We start from the raw sequence: 24,646 nt of genomic DNA, 5'->3' as shown, positions 1-24,646 counted from the left end.
AATTAACAATAGTGAAGTAGAGGAGAGTTGGCATTCATTTCTACCGAGTGTCTACGGTCAAATTTGGTATAAAACAGAGGCAATTAGTCTTGTTTACATGAAGAAAGGATTTTAAAACGATAATGTCGTCGGATACTCCACCAAACAGAATCCTTCTTAGCAAAATGGACCATTATTGTTTTGAGTATCGCCCGCTCAAGTTTTCACAGATAATTAGGTTCAGGTCTGGAGCTATACCTGATTCTCTGGACATGGACTGTACCTGTACTTGAACTTTCTGAACCAGTACCCAACCCTAGTTATAACCGTTATACTTCATACTGTCTATGGTACAAGCAACAAATTTCACCGTTTAAAACATTTCAACTCACTTGAAGAACAAGACACCCTCACACCTTCGTTTATTGCCTTTATTTCTTCTTTCCACTACAACATTTGTTCTCTGTTCAGGACGGTATAGTCTTGGTTAAATGTGTCGTTTTTTTTCTACGTACACCACTGTGCTTCATGTGCTTTCCACGTTTCTATTACTTCAGGTATGAAGGTACAAAATTCTCAGGTGCTTCTGTGTTTCTACATGGTGTTATTTTGCTTAGAACTTGTCTTAATGTACATTTGTGTGTGGTACTGGTATAAAACATTGTCAAGTATTACAACCGATATGAGTATACGTGAAAAATGACACATAATTCTTAGAGTTACTTTGGAATGATTGAAACGTATTTTCATCCTTATACATTACCATGTCAAATTATACATATCAACCGTAATCTAACATTTTACATTACACTTCTCTCATATTATTGCCATACAACACTTTTCTACATTTTCGTCACAAAATAAGATTGTTTTGACATATATGATAACGTCGTTCTCGTATCAGAAAACAATACAAACACAGTATATTGCAGTTTGATACAAGTGTTCCTCTTTTTCAGCAGGCACAGACCATTCATCGACGTATTATTATGGACGGATTTTCCTATAGTATATGTACAGTACTACAGATATTTCTAGTGGACAGACTTAAATGGAAGGTTATACTTTGTGATCACGGTATAGGTGTGCACCAATGATTTCTTAATTTTAAGGACCACAAAGGTATATCGGATATACAAAAACGAGTTTATCAAAACAAAACGTTTCAGTTTTGTAGAAATTCTCAGGTATAGTTTCACAGCTCGTGTTATACTTACAAGTTTCCATCACACATTTGTATAAAAGCCTGGTTGCTCTAATCTCCAAGCAGATCTTACAGTGGCAAAAAAAATCGTAACTGTGTCCGTGAATTCCGATAGCACAAGTACACTATAAAGATGGTATCTCACCGCACCGGTACTGCGGGCTCGTTAACTGCGGAAATGTTTTGTTATTTTCACCGATATTTTTATAATTTAGATATTACGTAATGCGTATGACTAAGAAGGCAACAAAATACACAAAACGTAAGAAAATTTGTTCTGTATCTCTGAAATTCTTTCAATAATCTTTCGAACCCCGCAGCGCCGCACCGGTGCCCCAAGTGCAATGAGATACCACCTTTAGCCGGCAGTTACGATGTTTTGCCACCGGTCTGCTTGGAGATTATGATTTCTCCGTGAGATCTTCTAAAGGACATGCACGTCTTAGAGCTTTACCTATAAAACTGGTCCATGCTATAGCCAGGAATTATTGTCGGTAGTACACAGACCACCACGTTACGATTACGAACTTGGAACAGTCATACTTCTATGGTAACGTTGACGTTGTATCCTAAGTTTCTCATAAACAGGGCACAACATGGTATAATTACACGTGAGGTGTTCGTCGAACAACTGTTATACTCACAGAAAAGTTACACCACAAATATTGTGATACTCTGCTGTGGTTTGACATAGATTATAGCACACAGAGTACAACAGTTCGTTTTGTTACAGTCTGGTTGAGTTCATAGGGTTTCCACAGTCATAAATACGCCTCGACTTAACATAACAAAAATCTTTAGTTTTTCTTTGTACAGATAACTGTTAACGTTACATTCGAATCGACTTGTCGTTCAATATATTCACAGGCTTTCAGTATATACACCTTTGTACACAAACCTAATCTGAAATAAAATTACCAATAAAGTCCACCTGTCCCGGCTCAAAACTTGATAATAACGAATCTTAACTCTCTAAATCTCCCTTCTATACCCCAAAATTCCCCTTTTTCTCACAAGGAGGATATGTACATACGCACGTCTTCTTACCCATATAGTACAATGTCATTTTGGTAATGATTCTATACTTCCTTCACAACACTATCATAATTAAGTAGAATAACTCAATTACAGTGTTAATGTTTCTACACAAGATCCATTTCAACATAAAGATATATAAATAAAGTTTTAGACATAAAGGACAACTTTGTAAGGATCAAAATTGGACAATTCTGAAACTGCACTGTTTGGTACAATAGAACAAAGCTTCGATTGGACAGTTTTTCTTCTTGTGTTGGTATCTAGATGCGCTTGAACTTAACCTTGACGGTTTTATGAACATTATGTCTTTAATACCCGGCTTAAATAATAATTCACATAATATACTTTGCGTCACAGTCACAAGGAGTCGTCTGTGGACCACGATTGAAACGCGCCATCTTTTTGCAAGCACTGGAATTGCAGCTTGCATTGTTTTGTGAATCCCGAAAAGATCTCAAGATTTATGTTCGAGGCAAAGGAATCCCGGAAACGCTAGTTGCCACAGAAGTCTGCATCTGGCCATGGTACAAAGTTAGTCCAACCTAATCGAAAAGGCTAACGTAACGAGTACGCCTCAAAACATTTAAGTAGAAGTCTATTGTGGTAGCTGCTAAGCGACGGTCAATTCAAATGCATGCAAACATTGTGTTCGGCAACACAGTGTCATCCGGACCACACTATCTAGAAGCGCCGGTGACCGTCTGCAGTTCAGTGTCCAGCTTGTCGGGATCGTCCTTACTATTCCTCCGCGGACAGCACAGGACTTCCACGCAGCGACAGCAACAGCAGAAACAGTAACAGCAGGGACAGCAGTCGTTCAGCGCCTTTCTCCACGCCTCGCTCATGGTGAAGAGGATAAGCGGGTTGACGCAGGACTGGAAGTTGGAGAGGTAGAAGCCGGCGTAGTCCAGAATCACCATGTAAGTCCTGTACTTCACCAGAACGCTCTTGTCCACCACTCTCCACAGGATGGTGCTGACGTGGTACGGCAGCCAGCAGAACGCGAAGGCCAGCACCAGGAACAGCACGACCCTGGCTGTCTGGTGACTCTGCTTCAGGTGCAGCTTGTGCGAGTCCTTGGCTTCCTTGTCGGCTTTGGCGGCCGCCGTCAGTCGTCGAGAGCTGAGGCAGAAACAGACTAAACCGAACAGGACGGGCAGACAGAAGTAACAGCCTAACAGCCACCACGTCTTGATGTCGTAGTAGGTAGCGGACACCTGTAGCATCACCTATAGAATGGGAAAGGTACATCAGCAAAATGTTCACAGGTTAGGCGTTTTCTATACCACGCACAAGCGCCCTCTGACAGAACTTACATGAACTACAGTACGGAAATACACAAAGACAGATACACAGACAGACTGACAAGCCAGAAACAAAATTTCACTCCCTTGGCGTGAAGTCATGAGGCGAGAATTTCAGTGTATATGTCACGCCACCTATCGACTTTAACAAACTTCGCAGGAGAAAAGATGAGGATCTGGTTTTGCCCGGACTCACCTTGGGAATGCCCTTGGTGACGTTTCGCGGACAAACGGCGTCGACAGCATTAGCGGTGCGGAACAGCGTCTGGTACCAGCGGACTGTAGGCGGGAAGGCGTCCGGGACAGCCAGAATCAGGGCCCCCAGCCACACCACGAACACCTGCCGAGAACAACGCGTTAAAAAGACATACATAGATCTTTATTGACACAACAAAAGTACAGCTACTTCCGTAAAGTCTACTACAACTATTTATGTGAAGAAACAAGTGTATAGAATGAATTGTCTATCTGTATCTATATAGCCGATATAACCGCCCTTCGGCGTAACACACCAGCTTGGCAGGCACGCGGTGCGGTAGCAGCTTGTTATATTACACTGAACGACCTGTCACACCTACCTTTTGCACATCTATCTGCAAACAAAGATTCCCCTACTGGTGATTACAAAGTCCACTCTACTATAATTCTGGGTGTGGGTGTGTCACACATCAATCCTATAGCTAGGTTACATGAATGTGTATGAATAAGTATCAGTATATAAACATGTTGAGTATCATTTACACCATTGATTCTAATTGATAAGGTCTAAACATTCTTTGATATATTTTCTTTTTTTGTAGACAAATATTGAAATACTACCAAACCTGTCTGTGGGATTGGAAATGGTTACAATAGATATGTGGCCATTATAGACAGGGTCCCTATAATACTTATCTGTAGCCACATTTGTGTGTTATCTTTATTGTGTGAATATGAGCCATGAGCCTGCAGTAGGCAATGAATAAATGAATAAACTTGAGTCAATTAGAAGATGGTTCAAATGCAGTGGTTGTCATTTGGATAGGTTTGACTTTACATGTATTAAGAAGGTTGGAAAAATATACACAGAAGTTTTCAGAAGCGCTAGGTCATTGGCCCTCACACGAGTGGGACTGGTTACTTCGCAACGGTTGCTAAGTAACAGTAAGAACGTGGTTCATTAAAATACGCAGATGGGTAATTTCATGACGGTTGCTAGGTGTTAGTTGCTAGGCAACGGTTGCTATGGATATATTGCTTTGTGTGTGTATTCAACATTTAATTGAAGCCTTTGGTCCCGCAAAGTATTTCTTTACCAGCCTATATCGTTGGTAGTCTTTATCTACGTATAGCACATGTTGGTGAATATCTACTAGACGCAAATTCTAAGCATCTACATTGGCGCAGGCTATCCAGTGTCCCTTCAAATTTCTGTCACGACTGTTATCACGATTGGGAACACGTAGACCAGACGGGTAAATGAACCCCGGCTTATTCTTCCCTAAAACTCCTTTTCTAATGGCCTTACGTACGGATGAAGTGAAGCGCGCACGCAGTGAATCGACCGCAGGAGTTATTTACTAGCCATTAACTGAAGCAATGAAGGCACGCGTAGCGCAGTAGACAGGCTTACGGAATAATCGTTAACTCTTCTACAGAAACCGCATGCGGATTAAATCCGTAAGTCGTCGCCTTTAGACTAGGATATGATCAACCTCATGTGGTTCGTCTGATACGATTTGGAGCAATGGGAAGGTTTAGTGTGTTTGAATTGTTAGGAGAGTATGGCAACTTTGGGAACTTAGTATGCCTGTCATTCAATCATGGGGGCTGCTGGCAGCAAAATTAATTAGTGTTCAGCCAATCGTATTGTTGCTGCATATGGATGATTGGCAGTTTAGACATCGGGTTACTCGAGGTTGTTGTATGTAAGGTTGGCCCAAAGTCATAGTGGTGTTGCATGGCCAAATTCGTTTATGCTAGCGTTCACGGCAACAAGTTGTGTCTTTAGCAAGGGCACTTTACACGACTTTCCTTACTCCACCCAGGTATGATAATGCCATGGGTACCTGAGTTCGGTTGGGGAGGTAAAAGGCAGTGGAAGGAGAGGGATGGGCTCCACCTTCCAATACTGCGCCCTAGACACAGTGGATGACAACTCACTGCCCTCACATTCTCAAATAGGATATCGTTACTATCAATTTTCTTCTTTTCAAGTTCAATATCACTTTTTATCCCCTCTTCGAACAACATGTTAGAACAAGCAGGTAGTTGAAAACTTGCTCTTTTCCCTCGACCTCTGTAGGGAAATGTATTCAACTTTGGTACGCCCACACCTTTAATAGCAATTGAAAACTTGGCTATGCATACGTAGACCGAACGCTTAAAGTTTAGAAGTCACATTCTTCGATTTTGCTCTTCTTCAAAGGTCGATGAGGAACCCTATTCCGCTTTGATCCACCCACTTCTCTAACAGTTACTGGAAACACGTCCCTTAAACTACCTCTCCACTAGACGGCAATCGTTGAACGACCGTGCAGCGAATAAAATCGTATTTGTTTATATGTAACCCTTACTTTTATAATTGGCATCTGGCGCAAGATGTAAAAAGTATGGTTAGAATTACAACAAAACACACAAAATGTAACAAACTCGTTCTTTATCTCCTAAAATTGTGTAGCGATCTTTTAAATATTTGTCGCAAAAGTATGGTTAAAATTACAACTAGAAAGGCCGACATTTGCTTGGGTGCAAATACAGCATATTTCAGCCATACCCATTCCCACGCAACATTGGACTGTTCCAAGTCACCCCTGCGCAAAAATGCAAAATTTTAACTGTAAGTTATCCCCAAAAGAGAAATAATATTGTGAATTGATTCCAGGTCAAAACAGAGCTTGTCCAATATGCCCCGGGCCCATATGGAAGAATATAATCTTCCACAGGAGCGCCTAGGCATAACTGATTGGTTTTTAGAATTGCGGCAACTCCTATTTTTCCGAGAGTGAAAACAAAACGCATCTTCCATTCAGAAAATTTTCATCATGAAATTACATGACGCCATTCAACAATTTCCACTTCGATGTACCGTCATAATCTCTTTGTGATGTGGGTACATTTATTATTGCAATGAACTTTTTTTAAGCAAGTAGGGCATACGTTTTAATAATTGTCAGGTGCAGGTACTGTGTAGTAGGAGTGTTGTTGTGTTTTTTTTTCAAGCTAAAAACTTCAATCTTCTTCTTGTTTTGTATGAGCCATTATATTACATAAACGGAGACGTCTCGAAATTTTACAAGAATTTTACCACTCTGTCGCTTCATTTCTTTTCTGAAAGATCCCAGGACCAACAAGTTAATTTGATTTTGCTTTATCTATATATTTCATTTTCCTTCGAATTCTTTGTTAAGTATATGCCCCTGCATACCACTGTTTTACTTTGTATGCAATCAGCCATCGGACGTAATCTTGTCTGAGTGTTATAATGTCCTGCTCGTAGCGTGCGAGACCTGGAGGATAGGTGTTTCTACTTTGTTCGGGGGTTTCTTTTCGGAGGTCAGTGGTGATACTCTGGTACTGAGAGTGTTTTATTGGGCTCAAACTCTGGCAGTTTAAAGTTACTTACAATTTGAATGTACAAAGTTTACGTCAAAAAAGAACAACAACAACACTAGAAATACCTACATTTGTTCGGGAAAAAATACATGCATTCTCGCCACTGTCAAACTTACTTATCAAAACTAAACGCAAGCCGTCCAATTTTCCCTGTCTAAATCTGCCGAAAATGATTGATAGTGCCATGCGGAATGTTGGTAAAGTCATCGACACTAACGTTCAATGCACGCGTACCGTCCGCTACCGCTCAAATGACCCTGTCTGAACTCCAAATCCTCGCAAACTACAATTTCAAACCCGGCAAAGGGGACCATATGGCCACTGTAAGGCTGTAATATGCATCTGTTTGTGTATATACGGGATTGCAAGGCCCCGCTTATGAATATTAACTAGCATTCGCCTTTCTCGTCGCTGATTGGCTGGCGTCCATAAAGTAATTATCTCTCGCTCTCCCCAGACCGCCGGCACCTGGCACGTGTGGGCTCTGGGGTCACTGGAGTTCACGGCAGGAAGCCGAAAGAAAACCAATTTCCCCTCAGAAAAGCGCTGAAATTAAGCATTTTAAAGTAGTTTATGCCCAAAATTTTACTTGGATCATTTTACCAACTATCTAATGCCTATCTACACCAAATTTAAGGTCATTCCATTGTAATTCAAGGGAACAGGGGGCCACAATATACCGTTTTGGTCAAAACATGACCTTTAAACTTCAATAAAATCATTTTAGAGGCAGATATGAAAAAAATGAGAAAACAGCACCTCGGTATTGACCCACTCTACCCTTGTGCCAAATTTCAGGTCATTCGGTCACGGAACGACGGAGATGAATCGCTTTGAAGATTTGACAGGAGAAAGAAAGAAAGAAAGAAAGAAAGAAACATTACGAATACAATATATTTCACCATACCATATATGGTATGGCTGAAATATAAATATTTCACCATACCATATATGGTATGGCTGAAATATAACAAAACACACAAAACGTAAAGAAAATTGTTCTTTATCTCTAAAATTTGTTGGGCGACCTTTTAAATCTTTGGTCGCTCAGAACTCGTAGTTTCTAGCGGACAGGGGACTGAAAATAGCATTGAAAACGCGTCCCATAAGAGGACCGGACAGGTAATTTAGAGTGGCGCGCACTTGAACACTAATGCCCCGCCGGCAGAGATAACCTTTCGCCCGGCGGGGCGGTATGGATCGGGATCGATCTACTGAGACTTTTAGATTCCGATGTATTACTGCTGCACTTGCTGGCTCACTTTTACCCTGGCCTGCCAGAATAGAGGGCATCCATCAAACTACACTTGGACCCGATTCCCTGTGGAACGATTTCGGTTCAATAGCGGGGTATAAAAGAGACATGTTCTTTCATGTTTAGCCTTCAATAGAGATTTTGGAACTCTGCATGGCTAGCACATTTATCCTACGAAAATGTAAAATGTTCTCTCAGAGTTTTACATGACAAAACCATATTGTTGGATTTTGAAATAAAATTAGAGTACAATAAACAATCATAATTTTTTGTCGACTGCTGGGTCATTTGTTGTATAACAGTTACATGTCTATTGGTGTTAGAATAACTTTTACAATTACCAAGAAGCGAGAGAGAGTCGAATGTACTAGAGTAGAATGTATATGATTGTTACTATTGTTACATGTATATGATCATTACCATGTGACGTGTACTTAGCCCAATGGGACAAAAATGTGCAATAGAGGTCTTCATTCAAATTCAATAAGGCTGCCATATTTCTGGACGTATTATTACATAAGCATGTTGCAATGCCTCGTTATGTAATGATAGTGATATGTTGCACCAACCATATCCCTTTGTTTCAGGATTTTTTCAGGTCTACAATTAGTATTGCATGTGACCACTGGCCACTTACCGCGACAGTACTGCTTTTAAAAGCCTGTTGGTCACGATTTATATTCCCTACACCATTCGTCTGTCTGACATTGACTCAGCCAGGCACAGACTCGCCAAAAGTGATGAATGTGTACTACTAGCACTCTGGGAACGAGGTTATCCCCCTTGGAACGAGGTTATCGCCGTTATCAGCTTATGGACCACTTCCGGATGGAAGCAGATGAACTTAAGACCTCCTGCAGAGGCTTTAAGACCTCCTCCCGCGGCCTTAAGACCCCCTCCCGCGAACTTAAGACGTCTCCCGAGGGACCTTGTGTCACCCCCGACAGAGAAGCTGTCTACGATAAAGAGTAGCGATATTTCAGTCCATGGATGCTGGAAAAGGGATCATGAACCAGTTGAGCTTCTAGAAGAGCTAATCTTTCACCTATCATTGGTTGTTATAGCAGAGAAGACAGACGATATATGCTACTTTCCTATTGTGAAAGGAGTCGTGTGGCAAATGTTGTTTGGCTCACAACCAAAAGGTCCTGGGTTCGAATCATGTCATGCTATGATCTTGCGCCATTGTTAAAGGCTTTTATGACTTTCCCCACTACATACAGGTGTAAAAATGGGTACCTGACTTTGGTTGGGGAGGCAGAAGGCCCTGAAGGAGAGGGATGGGCTCCGTCTCCCAATTGTTCCCTAGACACAGACAACCTACTGGTCCTACGGCCCTAAGACCGTTCCCTTGTAACGACGTTACCCTTACATTTCGTTCGAAAAAAGAAAATTTGTAACATTCTGTTTACGATGTACACGTGTATACATACCGTGCTACTTTTGTATGTATTTGCCTTCTATGCAGGACGTGCACGCGAAGCTTTTGTATAAGACCAGAGAGTGTTTGATATTTGCTGCAGTACAAATGTCGGTTTACGACCCAGACTAAAGTGGTTTTCGGACTCCCCGCGGTTTTACGATCATCACTATATCTGTATCTACAGGAACCGCAGACCAACCGGAATATAATTCCACAGACCATCAGTTGTGCTTAAAATCAATATTTTTTATGGTGTTGATTTTCCATAAAGATGATGCAGCATAATGTTCACTGCCCGACACGCTTAGAAATACCCTCCTTCGCCACTTTCTAGGAGCGGCGTTTTTAGAATTCTTTGAGTGAATGAATGATTTATCTTTTACTTGTAAGAGCCTATAGGCTGAAATACGTACTACATTACAACGGAGAGCACTCACATTATCCAGATATCGTTCCTTAGATCACAATTAGAATGACTGAGGGACGTAAAATCATCAAACAAAGAATGAAACATGGCCAAAGGACTTCTAACAGCATGAAGACATTCTAAGCTTAAAAGGAATAAGGTATAGGTTTTTCTCGGGCTAATAGATTGATATATAGATATCATAGTTTTACTATTCGACATGTTTAATGTGGTAGAATAATCCTTATCATCACCACAATACATGTAAACACAGTTAGGCCTACGTCACATTTCCAAACGGGGGTCTGGCCGGGCAACTTTCGGGAACGAAAAGTATGGTATAAAATACACCAAACTACACAAGACGTAAAGAGAATAGTCGTGGGGATTATCTCTGTATATTTTTATGCATACAAGTCATGTCTATTTTTCGTTTCCACTAATAGCCCGGCTGGGCCCCGGTTTGAAAGTGTGACGTTATCTTAAGTAGTTGAAGGGGTAACAGGTTGGCAAATGCAACATTCCGAGCATAAGAATATGGCTCATATGTTGACAAAGCGAATCAGTGCTACCAGCAACCCCACCCCCCATCTACATCCTCTACATGTATGCAGATGAGAGGAGATATAGCGACGATGAAAGTAACGCTCTACTACGTAATAGACCTTGGTAAAACCCGCTTAGAAATATACACATATCATGCCCATGAATCTAATTTTGACATTTTGTGTATCTTGATGTCTTTTCTATCTTTCTTTTCGCTCCCAAAAGCTGTCCGGCCGGCCGGGATTGGAAATGTGACCTAAAGCCTAAAGTAGGTACTTATCGCCGTACTATAAGAGGTTTAATTCTGTCGCATGCGTACGCGTCATGAGCCCCGAGTGTGAAATCTCTTCATGTGTTGTGGTAAATTCGTCAAGCTGTTTGGATGAACGCGCGGTTGTTTGATAAGAAGCTTTAGCAATAATATCATATTTATGTAAAAGTCATGAGTAAGGACTATGTCACATTTCCAAACCGGGGCCCGGCCGGGTGGCTTTCGGGAACGAAAAGTATGATATGATATGAAAAGGCCGATCCTGTTTCTAGTATATGTGAATGATGCAATGCAATTTTTTCTGGATAGATGGAAGTATGTTGATGATCTGTCGTTAAAAGAGAGTAGATTATTCAGTGAAGAGAGCTCAATGCAGACAATTAACCAACTAGATACATGGTCATCCGAAAACCGTATGACATTGAACGATGATAAGTGCAAATTAATGTGTATTTCCTTCATGAAGGATCCCCCTCTACCCCCTGTGTTATTACTGAATGGCAAAGCCTTGGAGTACACTGAAGATGCCTGTATACTAGGTATCTGGATGTCTGCGGACTTGAAATGGGGAAAACATACTAACGTCATTATAAAAAAAGGAAGCTGTCGCCTTTTTTTGCTTAAAAAACTAAAACGCTTTGGTGTCTGCACTGAAGATCTCTGTGAGATTTACCTATTATATGTCCGACCTATCATGGAATATGCGGCCCCAGTATGGCATCCAGGTTTAACATGTCAACAATCGGATGCATTAGAACGCATACAAAAGCGTGCGCTAAGAATCATTCTGGGCAGCGAATATACTTGTCATACCGAAGCTCTATGTAGGCTAAATATGAACACTTTAAAAGCAAGAAGAGAATTTCTATGTCTTAAGTTCGCGAAATCCATGTTTAATTCACCCATTTTTCGAAGCTGGTTGCCAGCTACCCGTAATGAAGTTCACAACAGAGACTTAAAACGAGGGCTCGAGCTTAGCATACCTTTTGCCAGACATGATAGGTACAGAAACAGTGCTATTCCATACTTGTCCACACTCTTAAATACTGATTTATAGCCTGTTTATAGTCACATGACTACTACATGGAATCTTGATTACTGCTCCTGTAAGCCTTTGTGTGCATCAATTATTGTTAAATATGTTATGTTGTATATATCAAGATGCTTTTAAACTAAAACTAACTTAATTCAGCCAGTTTTACAGCATTGTATGAAAGGCTGCAACGTTGTTTTAGTATGTCCATGTATGTATGTATGTATATATATGTTTGAATAAACCATTGATTATGATTATGATATAAAAGAGATTATACTAAACAGAATAGAGAATAGTCTGGGACGTTATTTGTGTATATGTTTACGTATAGATTTCTATTTTTTTGTTTCCACAAACAGATGTAGAAATGACGTGTAGATATGACGTTAGCCTTAAAACGGGTATCTCACTGAAACTGCGGCAAGTTGGCGGCATCGCTGCGGCCGGACAATTTGACAGAACGCTAAAAGAATTTCGTCGATAAAAACGAATATGTTCACGCTTTTTTTAAAGATCTTCCCATGGTCCGTAGCCATGGACTTTATTTTCTATTTGCAATGTTACAAAGACGTTACAGAGACTCAAGAAACACCTCTCAGTGCACACTCTTGCTCAAAAAGTGACGTTTGTTGTTCCAACACACTTTCCGTATTTGTATTTTGAAATAATGTGTTTTCCAATCATTATCAACATGTTTATATACTGAAATTTGACAATGTTACAGAGCTTATAGCAATGACATGATGATAATGATAAAGATGTACCATAATTGATACAATAAAGTTTTTCGACATGTGCCCATAAAGGCTTTACACATTTACACTCATAAAAAAAGTGCTCAACGTAGTCAACAGAATTACATGACAGGCATCTGTCAGTGTCTGTGATGCCTTGTTTATACAACTTGACTATTTTCATGCTTTGTGGTTTTAGCCATGCTTGTACGATTTGCATGATATCCTCATTATAAAGTCAAGGGTAAACAGAAACCCAATTTGGAACACAGCGACGCCGACAACGTGCCACAGCTGAAAGAGTGCTGAAAGACTCTCCAGATGTCACACTTTTAAACGGACATACAGACGCCATGCGTGCAGCGGTCAGTGACCCTGAATTTAGCCCTAACGGTCGAAAGTTCAAATCCGACTAACACGCTACTAGCAAGGATAGCAGTTATTTTAATAGGATTGAGTGAGTCATAATTATTCTCTGTTCATTGTCCTAATTGAAAAGAGCAAGGGCGTTTTTTTTCCTCGCGATACTGAACGTTTATGTACCACACATGGCGTCTTGTTACTGGAGAGTGATTTAGCATATGTATAAATTTTAGATACGCGTTTGTTTATACGCACGGAATCCTATTGACTGCAATGGCAAGCTGATAACGTAGTACTACACTAAGTCACACAGTCTTGCCACAGGAGTAAATCAGATTGTAGAATAATGCTATCAATTCAAAGCTGATCTATAGAGACTCGTGTTATCATTAGGAAAAATAGAACATTATGAAGGTCATATTTGTTAACATTTAATCATCATGCGCTTCAAGATGTGTCCCTGAAAACAGATGGACTATCTATGGGGAAGATAACACATTGTAAGTAGCTGACCAAAAGACATTTTGGGTGCTGAATTTCATATAAATTTGACACCAAATCTCGAAAGAAGCATTATACTAGCACGTTATTTTAAGAGGATTGGCTGAGTCATAATAGTCCCCTGTTCATTATGCTAATTAGAAAAAGCAAGGGCGTATTTTTCTTCGCAATATTGAACGTCTACGTACCGCACATGGCGTTTTGTTACTGGAGAATGATTAGCATTACATTTGGCACAAGTATAAATTTTAAATACGCGCGCTTTTTTAACTAGAGTTCGGCGACCTCATACCTCCATGAAAATTTAGAGCTTTTGTAAATTTCATGCAATTGACTAAGACATTAACATAATTTATGCGTGTTGTTGTTCATCATTGACTAAGGTACACATGTCACAAGTATAAAATTCCAATCATTAGACTTGAAGCGGCTTTGCAATTTTTACATAAATTATGCAAATAAGTTCCTCATTACCATATTTGGTATCTGCTTATATTCCATCCATCATAATTAATAAGTGTTACATTTATTGAAGTCCAGTTATTAGTAATAATGGTATTATACAATTTCCTCATTAATTATGCAAATAAGGTCCTCATTTGCATAACATGTATATCATTATAAACACCTTTGCCCAAGCTACCTGCACCCCTAAAATGATGTCAATCCGTCAATCCTTTCTGCAGTTATCCACTTTGGAATGTCTTGACAAAAATGCCCCTGCAGTTCCGAAAATACATGTTAGGGGGCTGAAATCTGCCCCACTTTGTCATGACACTGCAAGCTATCTACCACCCAAATATCAAGACTATATCATGTCCGAGACAATCGATACATTGAAAAAACTGCCATGATAGAATATTCTCATTAATTATGCAAATTTACTCCTATTTTGTATAATTGGTATCTTATCTTGTACAACATTGTCTAAGGTACCTACATACCAAAAATCATGAAAATCCATTGTTCCCTTCTTGAGTTATCCTCTTCAGAAGTCTTTGACAAAAATGCCCCTGCTATCCCAAACCTAGTAGGTAGGGGGCCAAAACTTATGTCACTTATTCCTGAGCACAAGAGCTATCTAACACTCAAAAATCGTGACCATAGCGTGTTCAGAACACGAGATAGCAAAACCGGAAGTTGCGCTGCAGTACCAAGGGAAGCCGCTAGGGGGCCCAAAATCTAATCACTTCTAGCTTTCATCGCACCCCACCAACACACCAAGTATGAAACTAATCCATCCAGCCGTTTTTGAGATATCTTGTTGACAGACAGACAGACAGACAGACAGACACACACACACAAACGCTGGGTAAAATATAACCTCCATGACATTTCATGGAAGTAATTATCACGGAATCCTATTGACTGCCATGGTAAGCTCAGAATGTAGTATTACACTAAGCCACAAAGTCTTACCGCAAGAGCAAAGCAGATTGTAGAATAATGCTAAAAATTAAAGCTGATTCATAGAGACTCGTGTATTCATTTGGGTAAAAATAAAACATTCTGACGGTCATATTTATTATTTGTCAACCTTACGCTATCGTGCGTTTCAAGATGCGTCCTTGATAACAGATGGACTATCTATTGTGGAAGATTCACATATTGTTAGTCGTTGACCCCAAAAAAAGTTTGGGTACTGAATTACATATAAATTTGACATGGAATCTCCAAAGAAGCATTCTACTAGCCCGATTAAAACTATATATGCCATGTGCTATGTTAGTAATGACAAAGCGGAGGACGGAACATGAGAGGAACAAAGGGAAAAGAAAGGGAGAGAGAGAGAGAAAGTGGAATCTCAAAAGGAGCATTCTGCTCGGCCGATTAGAACTAAAATTATGATGAGTGACAAAGGGGGGCAGAGAAAAGAGAGGGAGAAAGAGGGAGGGAGGGAGAAAGAGAGAGAGAGAGAGACAGGCGAACCTAATTTTACAATTCATTAGATTGGAAATGCACACCAAGCACCGATATTGTCACGGGAGCCAATCTAACTGAACGGCGTACTCAAATTAATTAGTGAACCATCCGGAATGGAACCTATCCCCCTGGGACGCCACTTTGTTGATGATACTTTGATAGTGTGAAATGAAAGTCTATCAGTGCAACGAGTCATATTACGAAGCAAACGCATCCAATGATTAAAGAAACATATTTTTACTTCTTAGAAATTAGGCTGATAAAATGCAATAGTTTGTTATGGCTATTATTGGTACGTGTTTTCAATTTAGAATTTTAGAATTTCTGTTTGTTGGTGATATTCAGTGTTTCAATATTCCAAACGTTTGCCAAAGGTTCATCAATTTTTTTCGTGGTTTCGCGCAAACCAAGGTGACATTTCTAGAGCAAATAAAGCCTGTCGGATTCTACGATTACTCTCCCACGATGACGTCAAGCGAGGATGAGCAGCGGAGGCGAGAGGACCTTCCATTTATGTTGCTAGGTTACGCTATGTCATCATAACCTTACTTTATGTTGCTAAGATACATTTATGTTTTCTGCTGCCAGGCAGAAACATGGCCATTTATGGTAGTGTATAAAATCCACTGTATCATACCGGCACCACTTGTGGTACGATAACGTTAGTTCACCTTTATCCGTGAGGTAACCTATATCTGTCGTTTCAAAAATCAGGATATTTCGAAACATCTAGTGGAAGGCAAACTGGTTTCAAACTGTCTTTTTCAAATATCAAGAATGTAAATTTTTTTACAAATATTTTCTACACTTTGAACCCATGTTTTAATTAAACAGCGGATATAGGTTACCCCACGGATAAAGGTGAACCAGCGCTAGGTTTAAGATTGCTTTTTGATCGTATTCTTGTGACAGTGTTGAATTTGCCGAACAAAATTCAACTGTCTTGTGACCGAAAATTTCAATATCAAAAGAAATATCTGGCTCTGGATGAGAAGAAAAGATAAGAGCTGGGGTAGGAAAGAAACAGCATGAAGAGTAAGAGTAGCAGTGAGGCCGAGGGAGACATCTCCCCTGTCGTCCCCCCACCCAGAGGCGTACCAGAGGGAAGGGACGAAACGTACAATGAAGGGTGGAGCTCTGGCTGAAGATCACAGCTACTCAGGTGCCGAGAGGCACGGCAGATGGAGGATAGGAGCCGTCAAGCAGGTGGGATATTACTCACACTGTACTTCCAATAGAAAAGTCAAGTCGTAAAGTTTTTCAAGCTTCAAGTTCTGAGGAGCAGAGTGCCTTTTTTAAGAAGGCCATTCAGAAACGTTACGATTTTGCTCCTCTACATCTGCTTGGAGATTAGAAAACGTCCCCGAGGTCAAGGATCTTTCTTGATGGTCCGTACTATTACAGTCTCGCTGGCGACATAAAGAATTTTATAACGGATGTGACTTCACATTTAATAATAGACTGGCGTTTGAGTCATCCCTTTTTCATTACGTCCTTTTAGTTAAAGTACATCATTCTCTTTTCCTTATTAGTTCTTAATGCATAATACATAGAGTGCATAATGAAATATTGAATAGTACTGTGAGTAGATTAGTTGTCCAGTCTAAAGATTTGATAGTTTTTCCGCGATAAAAAGTACTCTACACACGACTGGATACGATAATGATCATACGTGGTACCACTTAAAGTCCATTTTTCATACAAAGATATGAAATATCATCTTATCTTAATGCGGCTGATACCGTAAAACCCGGTCCCATGTCTGGGAAATTTACGATAATGACCTGCAGTTCGCCGTGCACAAACAGGGGGCTCTTCTGCACAAATGGCGTACTTATTGCTGCGGTTGTACCACAATTAATTTGAAATAATATACACCACCGTACCCCCATACGGATCCAGTTATGAATAATTGATAAACCTAATTGTTTTGAGAGATATTCCTGTATCAGTTTGACCAGACGAGGTTTAAAACCTACTAAGTAGGAGTATACGTTTGATATTTGACGCCGTGATATCTGTACATGTTATCTTATATTTTCTCACGCGCCTTGGCTGGCCAGGAACCAAGACAACATTCTAGCGGAAGGAATGTGGAGTGTTTTTCAACAGAACGGAACACGACCACACGTTATAAAACATGGCGGCGAGCCAAGGACATAGCAAGTCAGCTATGGCAAAAGAGATTGGGCGAATGCAAGTCAGTGATGATTTCGGGAAATATGACAACATTTGTTTTGTTTTCTCAAAGCTGTCAACCGACAATCTTATGATTTTATGAATAAACAGCATTGTTATTATTGATATGATACATAACATGGAATATCACTTATTTTGCTCAAGACAAGGCAAGGGGCAAGCCACGACAAAGGAGTCAAGTTGGGCTCGCTATAGCTAGTTACTATATTGGTATTCCAGGAAATACGACAACGTCTAATAAAATGTGTGCAGTTTTCAAAACTGTCAATTGAAAATGTCTGAACAATATTGATATTATGATTTATATGATAAGAGATTGTATCAAATATGACTCATTCTGCTGTATGGATACATGTAGCTAAAATGCAAAATACGATATAACGAAATTTTGTGATGGCCAAAATCATTCATAAATGATCTTTATTAAATTATTCATGAGCAAGACTTAGTCACATCATCAGAAAAACAGTCCCATTCTAATAGACGGCGATGACGCTGCGACCTCTTAACGACGTAATTATACCATTGATTTCATAATTGGTATCATATCATGTAAATATAGATGCATGACTGAAAAGACAACAAAACACATTCAAGTCGTAAAAATGCCTCTTTCTAGCCATAAAATTTGGTCGCAGCGCAATCGCAGCCAGGTCGCACAATGAAATTTTGTTGAGGGATCTGTCAAATTTTAGATCGCAGTGCGATCGCACCAAGGTCGTATGTGTGGTATGGGGGGTACGTTGTGAATGACATTGTAATTTTCTAGCCAATTTTGTGACAGACATTTCTAATAGCGTCTGACCTAATTTTCTTGCGCTGCATTCTGGCAACAAGGACAACCGATAGAAAAATTAAACTCCGCCATACATGCATATTTTATTGTAGTGGATTGTCGTCATAATTGTCTGCAACATATCCCGTGGCCTCATTGCTTACCTCAGCACGAAGGCTTACCCTTGCCAAAAAAGCTTTAGATTATTTGGCCCGCTCTGTTCGTTTAAAATATACAGTAATTAGTGATAACATGTGCTGCTTGAAATGTGACAGCAGAGGACAATCACCTGAAATACTATACTCTAGTGTTTAGACAATGAGTCTACATTTTGGGTGGGGGAACAAGTACTACTGTTGTGACAACTATGGAAGGGCTATTATACAGCCTTATACCACAGGTATGCTGAAGGCATTAAGTGCGTTACGCGTTGCAAACCCCTGAAGGGTAGCGGTGTGATGATGGACGATATGTCATAGAAAATGTCAGTAAAAAGGCAGGATATTTTGGCTCACCTTTTCCATGGTCCTGCAGCAGCTCTCATACTGCTCGTACTGAAGCCTGACGTTGACAGACGCCCGGTAGCGATCCACGCTGAAGGCGCAGAGACTGAAGACTGTCACCCCCAGGGAGAGGGCCCTGAGGACGGGTAACCCCCTGCACACCACCTCCACCCCCCAGCCGGGGAAGGGGAGGACGTCCGTGACGGCGGTGTACGCGTTTAGGGGGACGTACAGGACTACCTGGAGTAGATCAGAGGTGGCGAGGCTAGCGATGAGAATGTTGAGAACGCTTCGCATGGAGTAGTGTCTGCACACCGTGCACAGCACACACAGGTTCCCTATGCACCCCACCAGTAGGGTGAAGCACGACACGCCCACCACCACGTAGTCTATGGGCTCCCCCACCACGGAGGCGTTCCACGGGGCGGCTGTCCACGACATGGTGGCGGAAGGAAAGCCGGGAGTCGAGGCGTTTGCGCCGTTGGTGGGTCCGCTCGTGACCGCTCGGAGGTTATTAATGGGGATGTTCTGATCCGCGAGGCTGGGATTTTCCCGCTGGCTGTGCCCAGGTGAGGGGTAATCTGTCTCCCCGGCCTTGTACGGCACGCTCCCGTCAACCCCGTCGTCTTGAAACGCACCTGTGGTGACGTCCACGTCCGTGGAATTAATAATCGTATACCCTGCCGGCTCCTGGGCGTTTGGGACCTTCCCTGTTATAATCTGGCGGAAGGTGGTTGCGGTAATGTTCGGTGCCGGGGTTGAAGTTGAAGTCACCGGGGATGGAGCGCTACCGGGTGGCGGCTGCAGGGCTGCGTTCGGCGGCAGTGCGCTGTCAGGCGTGTGAGTCACATTTAGATAAACAGGCCACTCATCCGATGCGCTCGGGCTAGGTGTGGGATCGCCCGTACTGTTTATGATTCCAGATGCGTTCGCAAACGTGGGCGTCAGCAGCGTGGCATTCCTGACAGCACTGCCCTCTGACCCCGCCGCGCTCTCATCTGTAGGATCGTCGCTGTCTTTCCCACTCCCACGGGAATTACTCAGGTTGTTAGCTGCGGGGGAATTTTCCCTCAAACTCGACGGGAAAATCGGCTCAGAGGCCGCCGTTTTCCTATGTCCTTCCCCCTGCCCGTCTGTAGTGTTATAGACCGTGATGGACGTTTCATTGTTCGATGTGTCGTTCCGCCATATGGCAGGTTCGGGAGGGTGAAAATCATCCCCCTTCCCACCTGCCGCTACCGCTGCCGGCTCCTCGGTAACACCCGCCCTACTGACAGCTCCAAATGTCAAAATTAGCGTCAATACTACCCAGGCAACGCGGCAGCCTGCCATATTTCCCGCTGCCACCATTGTACGTACCCTGGATCGGGCTGTAGAACGCATCGTAGGACTTTGAGACGTACCTGAGGATGAGAACACGGCGGATGCTGCGCGCTCCTCTTCAGATCGTCAGTGATGCTGCTCCGTAAACCATCACAAGTGGGACACAACAGTACGGCGACGACACCACTAGCTAGCGCTCTCTCCTTCTATACACACGCGGTAAATTCTGCACCAGCATTTCGCCTGGCTGATGAAAGAAAGATGGAGGCGGACACACATAAAGCAGGGTGCGGCTGAAACACTCACATGAAGCACTCTGTGGCCTGGATTGCAGCGCGCCGAGCTCGTCAGAGAGATGAGAGAACGATAAATTCCCCCGGTGGCGATTGCTCGCCGAAGATCTATGTTCTCCCCGTCTGCCGTCAAAGCAAAATCCACGCCATAAAAACTGTCAGAGAGAACGCGCCGCGCTAGCTCTACAGTTTACACTACAGTTCTCTCTCCCTCTCTCTTTGTGACCTCACATTTGCTAGATTCGTCACAGGGTCCGACAATGCATATTGTGCCTGGCTGGCCCTCAACCCCAAGGCGCCCATAGAAAAAGGCTTGACATTATTCCTGTATTGACAGAAGGGCGGAATTCCCGTCTCGCTACACTACACACCAAAGAAAAGGCGCATGTTTGCCCTGTCCCTTGCGATCAGGCGTACCCAACAACAAGAGCACTAGTATAACTCCAACAGAGACATCCACTGTCGTCAGGAATGCAAACTTTAAAAAACGCGCGTAAAACTTAAAATCCGGCATTTCTGCGACGATTCGCTTTCGCCAGGTTATATTTATCCCTAAACATATAACCTCATTGATCTGTCTACCACAGACCTATTTATTCCGTATGCCAGAGTATTTACCATATTTTATATTCCCGAACATCTGTCGTCTATAGGGTCGCGAGCTATTGTACCTTAAGACCTTAAGGCGGTGATAAAACTGAAATTATGCGCATCGAAGTAGAGCCTTACGGTGGAAATATACTGTTTATTTATGCTACGCATAATGAGGTGAGTTTTATGGATCGCGATTTTAGATTGTGCTGAGGTGAGCGGTTGGCGGTGTCACGCTTGCATGGCGGTGCTCTGTATTATCCACAGAGGCGATAGAGCGCGAAATATTATGCTTATTACGGCACTTCGTGGATCGTATTGAAAATCCATGCGTTACGTTCCACAAGGACAAAACATACATCAAAACGTTTTCCGTGTCTGTGCGCGGCATATCTTGTGACAGTAGAATGACACCATGTGTAAACGGAGAACTGGTGCAGAAAACATGAGAGCAAAATGGAGATATGTCACGAGTGAGACAGTGTCGCTTTAGGCAATATTGTTATCGAATGGAAAGAATGCACTTAAGCCTTTGTGTGAAATCTACTGAAACTATTGTAACTCAAAACATCATGTTGATTGTTTTTAACGTCTGTAGTGTGTTTAGTTTGCCCATGACATTTAATTGTCCATTGACTTCATGTAAACATTAGATTACTACGAACCATCAGACAAAAACAACAATCGCACAGATAAAATGTCACAAAACCTAGTTCTAACTTTTACTAAGATTTTATCCGTGCTTATGCTCCTAAATCTCAGTATGTGAGCGTGGCCATGACTGGTATACATGATATCAAAAGGCAAAATAAAGAATAATATAGTATAGTCCAGAACAGAAACATTCGCTATCACTGGTTCGTAAATGAGATTTCCACATTTTCATGGCGGACTAAATAAGCTTACTATCAAACATAAGTTAGGCTCCGGTTGGATGTTGTTTTGCTGGCGAACGAAAAGAAAATCTGACCAAATAGAAAGTCCGGTAAAAAAAGTCCAAAACCAGCCGGAGCCTAACCTCTGCTTGGAGGATAAAAATAAAGTCTCTACCAAACTGACTACGCTTTTTTGCTCGGCCGCGCAGGGGAAACAAGAACTTTAGTGTGGATTGACTCCCCAGTACTCTCCAAGCAGAGGTTGAGTCGCGTAGATATAGGACTTTTTTTACCGGACTTTCTCCAAATACTACTATATATACGCGACTCAACCTCTGCTTGGAGAGTAACTCCCTAGGCCAATTTCCCGATTTTTTTACCGAATTCTACGACCCTGTACCCCCGTAGGAAGGCATGGTGGAGGCTAATAGAATTAACCGACTCTTGTACATGTGACCCCCTGTCTTTGTCATCCGTCCGTCGGTATCATCGAGCTTTGTAGCCGGTCCATATATTGGATTACTCACAAATTAACGGCGACATTTGAACAAATCCAATTAAAGTGGTTAGCGGGGTAAAAATACACCAGTTCGCACTTAATAACAATGCATGATGCGGTCCCCTATAGGGATGGGTACTGTCGGCGAGCGCACGCTCTTCTAATTGTATTCCATTGCTTGTAAAGCTGATTCAATATTACTAACGTTACATACAAAGAGAGGGTATTTCGATATAATATCATCATGCCCTATTCAAATATCTACCCATGCAGGGCTTGGAGATTTGACAGGGTTTGCTTCAGGTGGTATTTCACTGCACTTGGGGCAACGGTGCGGCACTGCGGGGTTCGAAAGATTACTCAACGAGATAAATGAATTTTCTTTTATTTTGTGCATTTTGTTGAATTCTGAGTCATACTTTTACGTATTACGCAATATCTAAATTACAACAAAAAATCAGCGAACATAACACATGTACAGCAGTGCCGTAGTGAACGAACCCTACAGTGCCGCAACATTGCCCCAAGTGTAGTGAGATACCACCTTTTGGTAGTTCTGTTTCCGTAATTTCCTGTACCGAGCCAGCCGTGGTTTCTGCCCACCAGTTTATCAGGTAGAGCCATACAAGCCGCAGGAAATGATCGGTTTCCGGTAGGTACTATTAACACAGAGGAAGGGGTTTGCATAGATGTAATTACCATTGGGCGGTGGAGACTGGATGTGACTCGCATAACTACGACATGCAGTTAAGTACTGCACAAGGATAAGGAAACGTGCATGTGTTTTTTACACACAAAAAATCCATATGAAATAGTAGTCAATGGATATTCTTGCTATAAACGTTAACGTATTTCCAAAATTATTAGAATGATATTTCAGGGGATCTTCCGAAAGATGATTTGGATTGATTTCATTACGTCCTTGAAATGGTGATTGGTAATAGCAGCTGATACATATAATGCTATACACCACTAGAAAATCAAAGCGATCAGAGTACGTTTCTTTGAGCATTGTTTAAAGTTGTCTGGCTCAGATCGTAGCATGGAGACGACATTGAACAGAACTTTACTTCAGAGTTTGGTACAATTCGATTGAGGGGACAAGCTTTGTCCTTTTTCAATATAAAAAAACACAGAGGACGTAGACAAAACATAATCACCCTTCAATAAAACTGCGTATGCAGACGAGAATGATAATCATGTTTTTTACGGAATACAATAAAAACACGATGCATTCGTCTTAAATATTCACCCCTACCAGTGGGTTCACACTTCACACTGCGTATATATTACGTACATATTCCGTATGAGGTCCGTATGGAATTCTTAGTCAATAAGTGTAGCTGTGGAGCCTGGTAGAGGTTAAGACTTCCATACGGAGCTCATACGGACTTGAATAAATACGCAGTGTGAACCCGGCTTTATAACGTAACCTGTGCTGCTTGTATATTCCAGGCACATTTTCCGCGTGCGTTACCTTTACAGACAGGATAAACGTTACGAGTCAGTCCTTAGTTACAGTACCTGGTTTCCCGTGACCCATTCCCGCAGATATATTCCCTACATAACTGTACGTCTCCCCACCTTTTTACTGCCGTGCCATTTGAGTAACGGCCGGAGCTGGTAGGAGAATTGCACATCTTTCACAGTCATTGCACGATTATGTTTGTTAAAGCACCTTTTCCAGTAGCTAGTCAGCAACCGTACTACGATCAAAGGGTGGATTTGTGTGACACTTGATTTCATCATTAGAATGTGATGAAAAATCAGTATAAAAGTAAGAAAGACCACAAAGCACGCAAAGAAAATTTGTTATTTCTCTGTGAGATTCTTTGAAAGGTATGTGAAGTCTTAAGGTTGGTTCACACATTTCAATGTAACCAAGTCCGTATGAGGTCCATGTGGAAGACTTACCAGGCTCCACGGGTCGCTGGAAAGAAAGGAAATTGGACAAAAACAGCCAGATACCATGCAAGCGAAGTTAGCTGGCATATTCCTCGGATACCTAACT

The 24,646-nt window shown here is 41.6% G+C and overlaps 1 protein-coding gene across 1 annotated transcript; it reads right to left on the bottom strand.

The window, feature by feature from the left end:
- Positions 1-396: 396 nt before the first annotated feature.
- On the bottom strand, positions 397-22,048 carry LOC118416470 (endothelin receptor type B-like). Its single transcript, XM_035821578.1, has 3 exons — positions 19,067-22,048; positions 3,722-3,865; positions 397-3,450 (listed from the first exon to the last, which is right to left on the bottom strand). Exons 1-3 carry the CDS (start codon positions 20,435-20,437, stop codon positions 2,899-2,901), a joined length of 2,067 nt encoding a protein of 688 aa, XP_035677471.1. The 5' UTR covers positions 20,438-22,048; the 3' UTR covers positions 397-2,898.
- Between the last annotated feature and the right edge of the window lie 2,598 nt (positions 22,049-24,646).

The sequence above is a fragment of the Branchiostoma floridae genome, chromosome 5, assembly GCF_000003815.2.
Source record: "Branchiostoma floridae strain S238N-H82 chromosome 5, Bfl_VNyyK, whole genome shotgun sequence".
NCBI classification, from domain to species: Eukaryota; Metazoa; Chordata; class Leptocardii; order Amphioxiformes; family Branchiostomatidae; genus Branchiostoma; species Branchiostoma floridae.
This window is presented reverse-complemented; position numbering and strand designations above follow the sequence as displayed.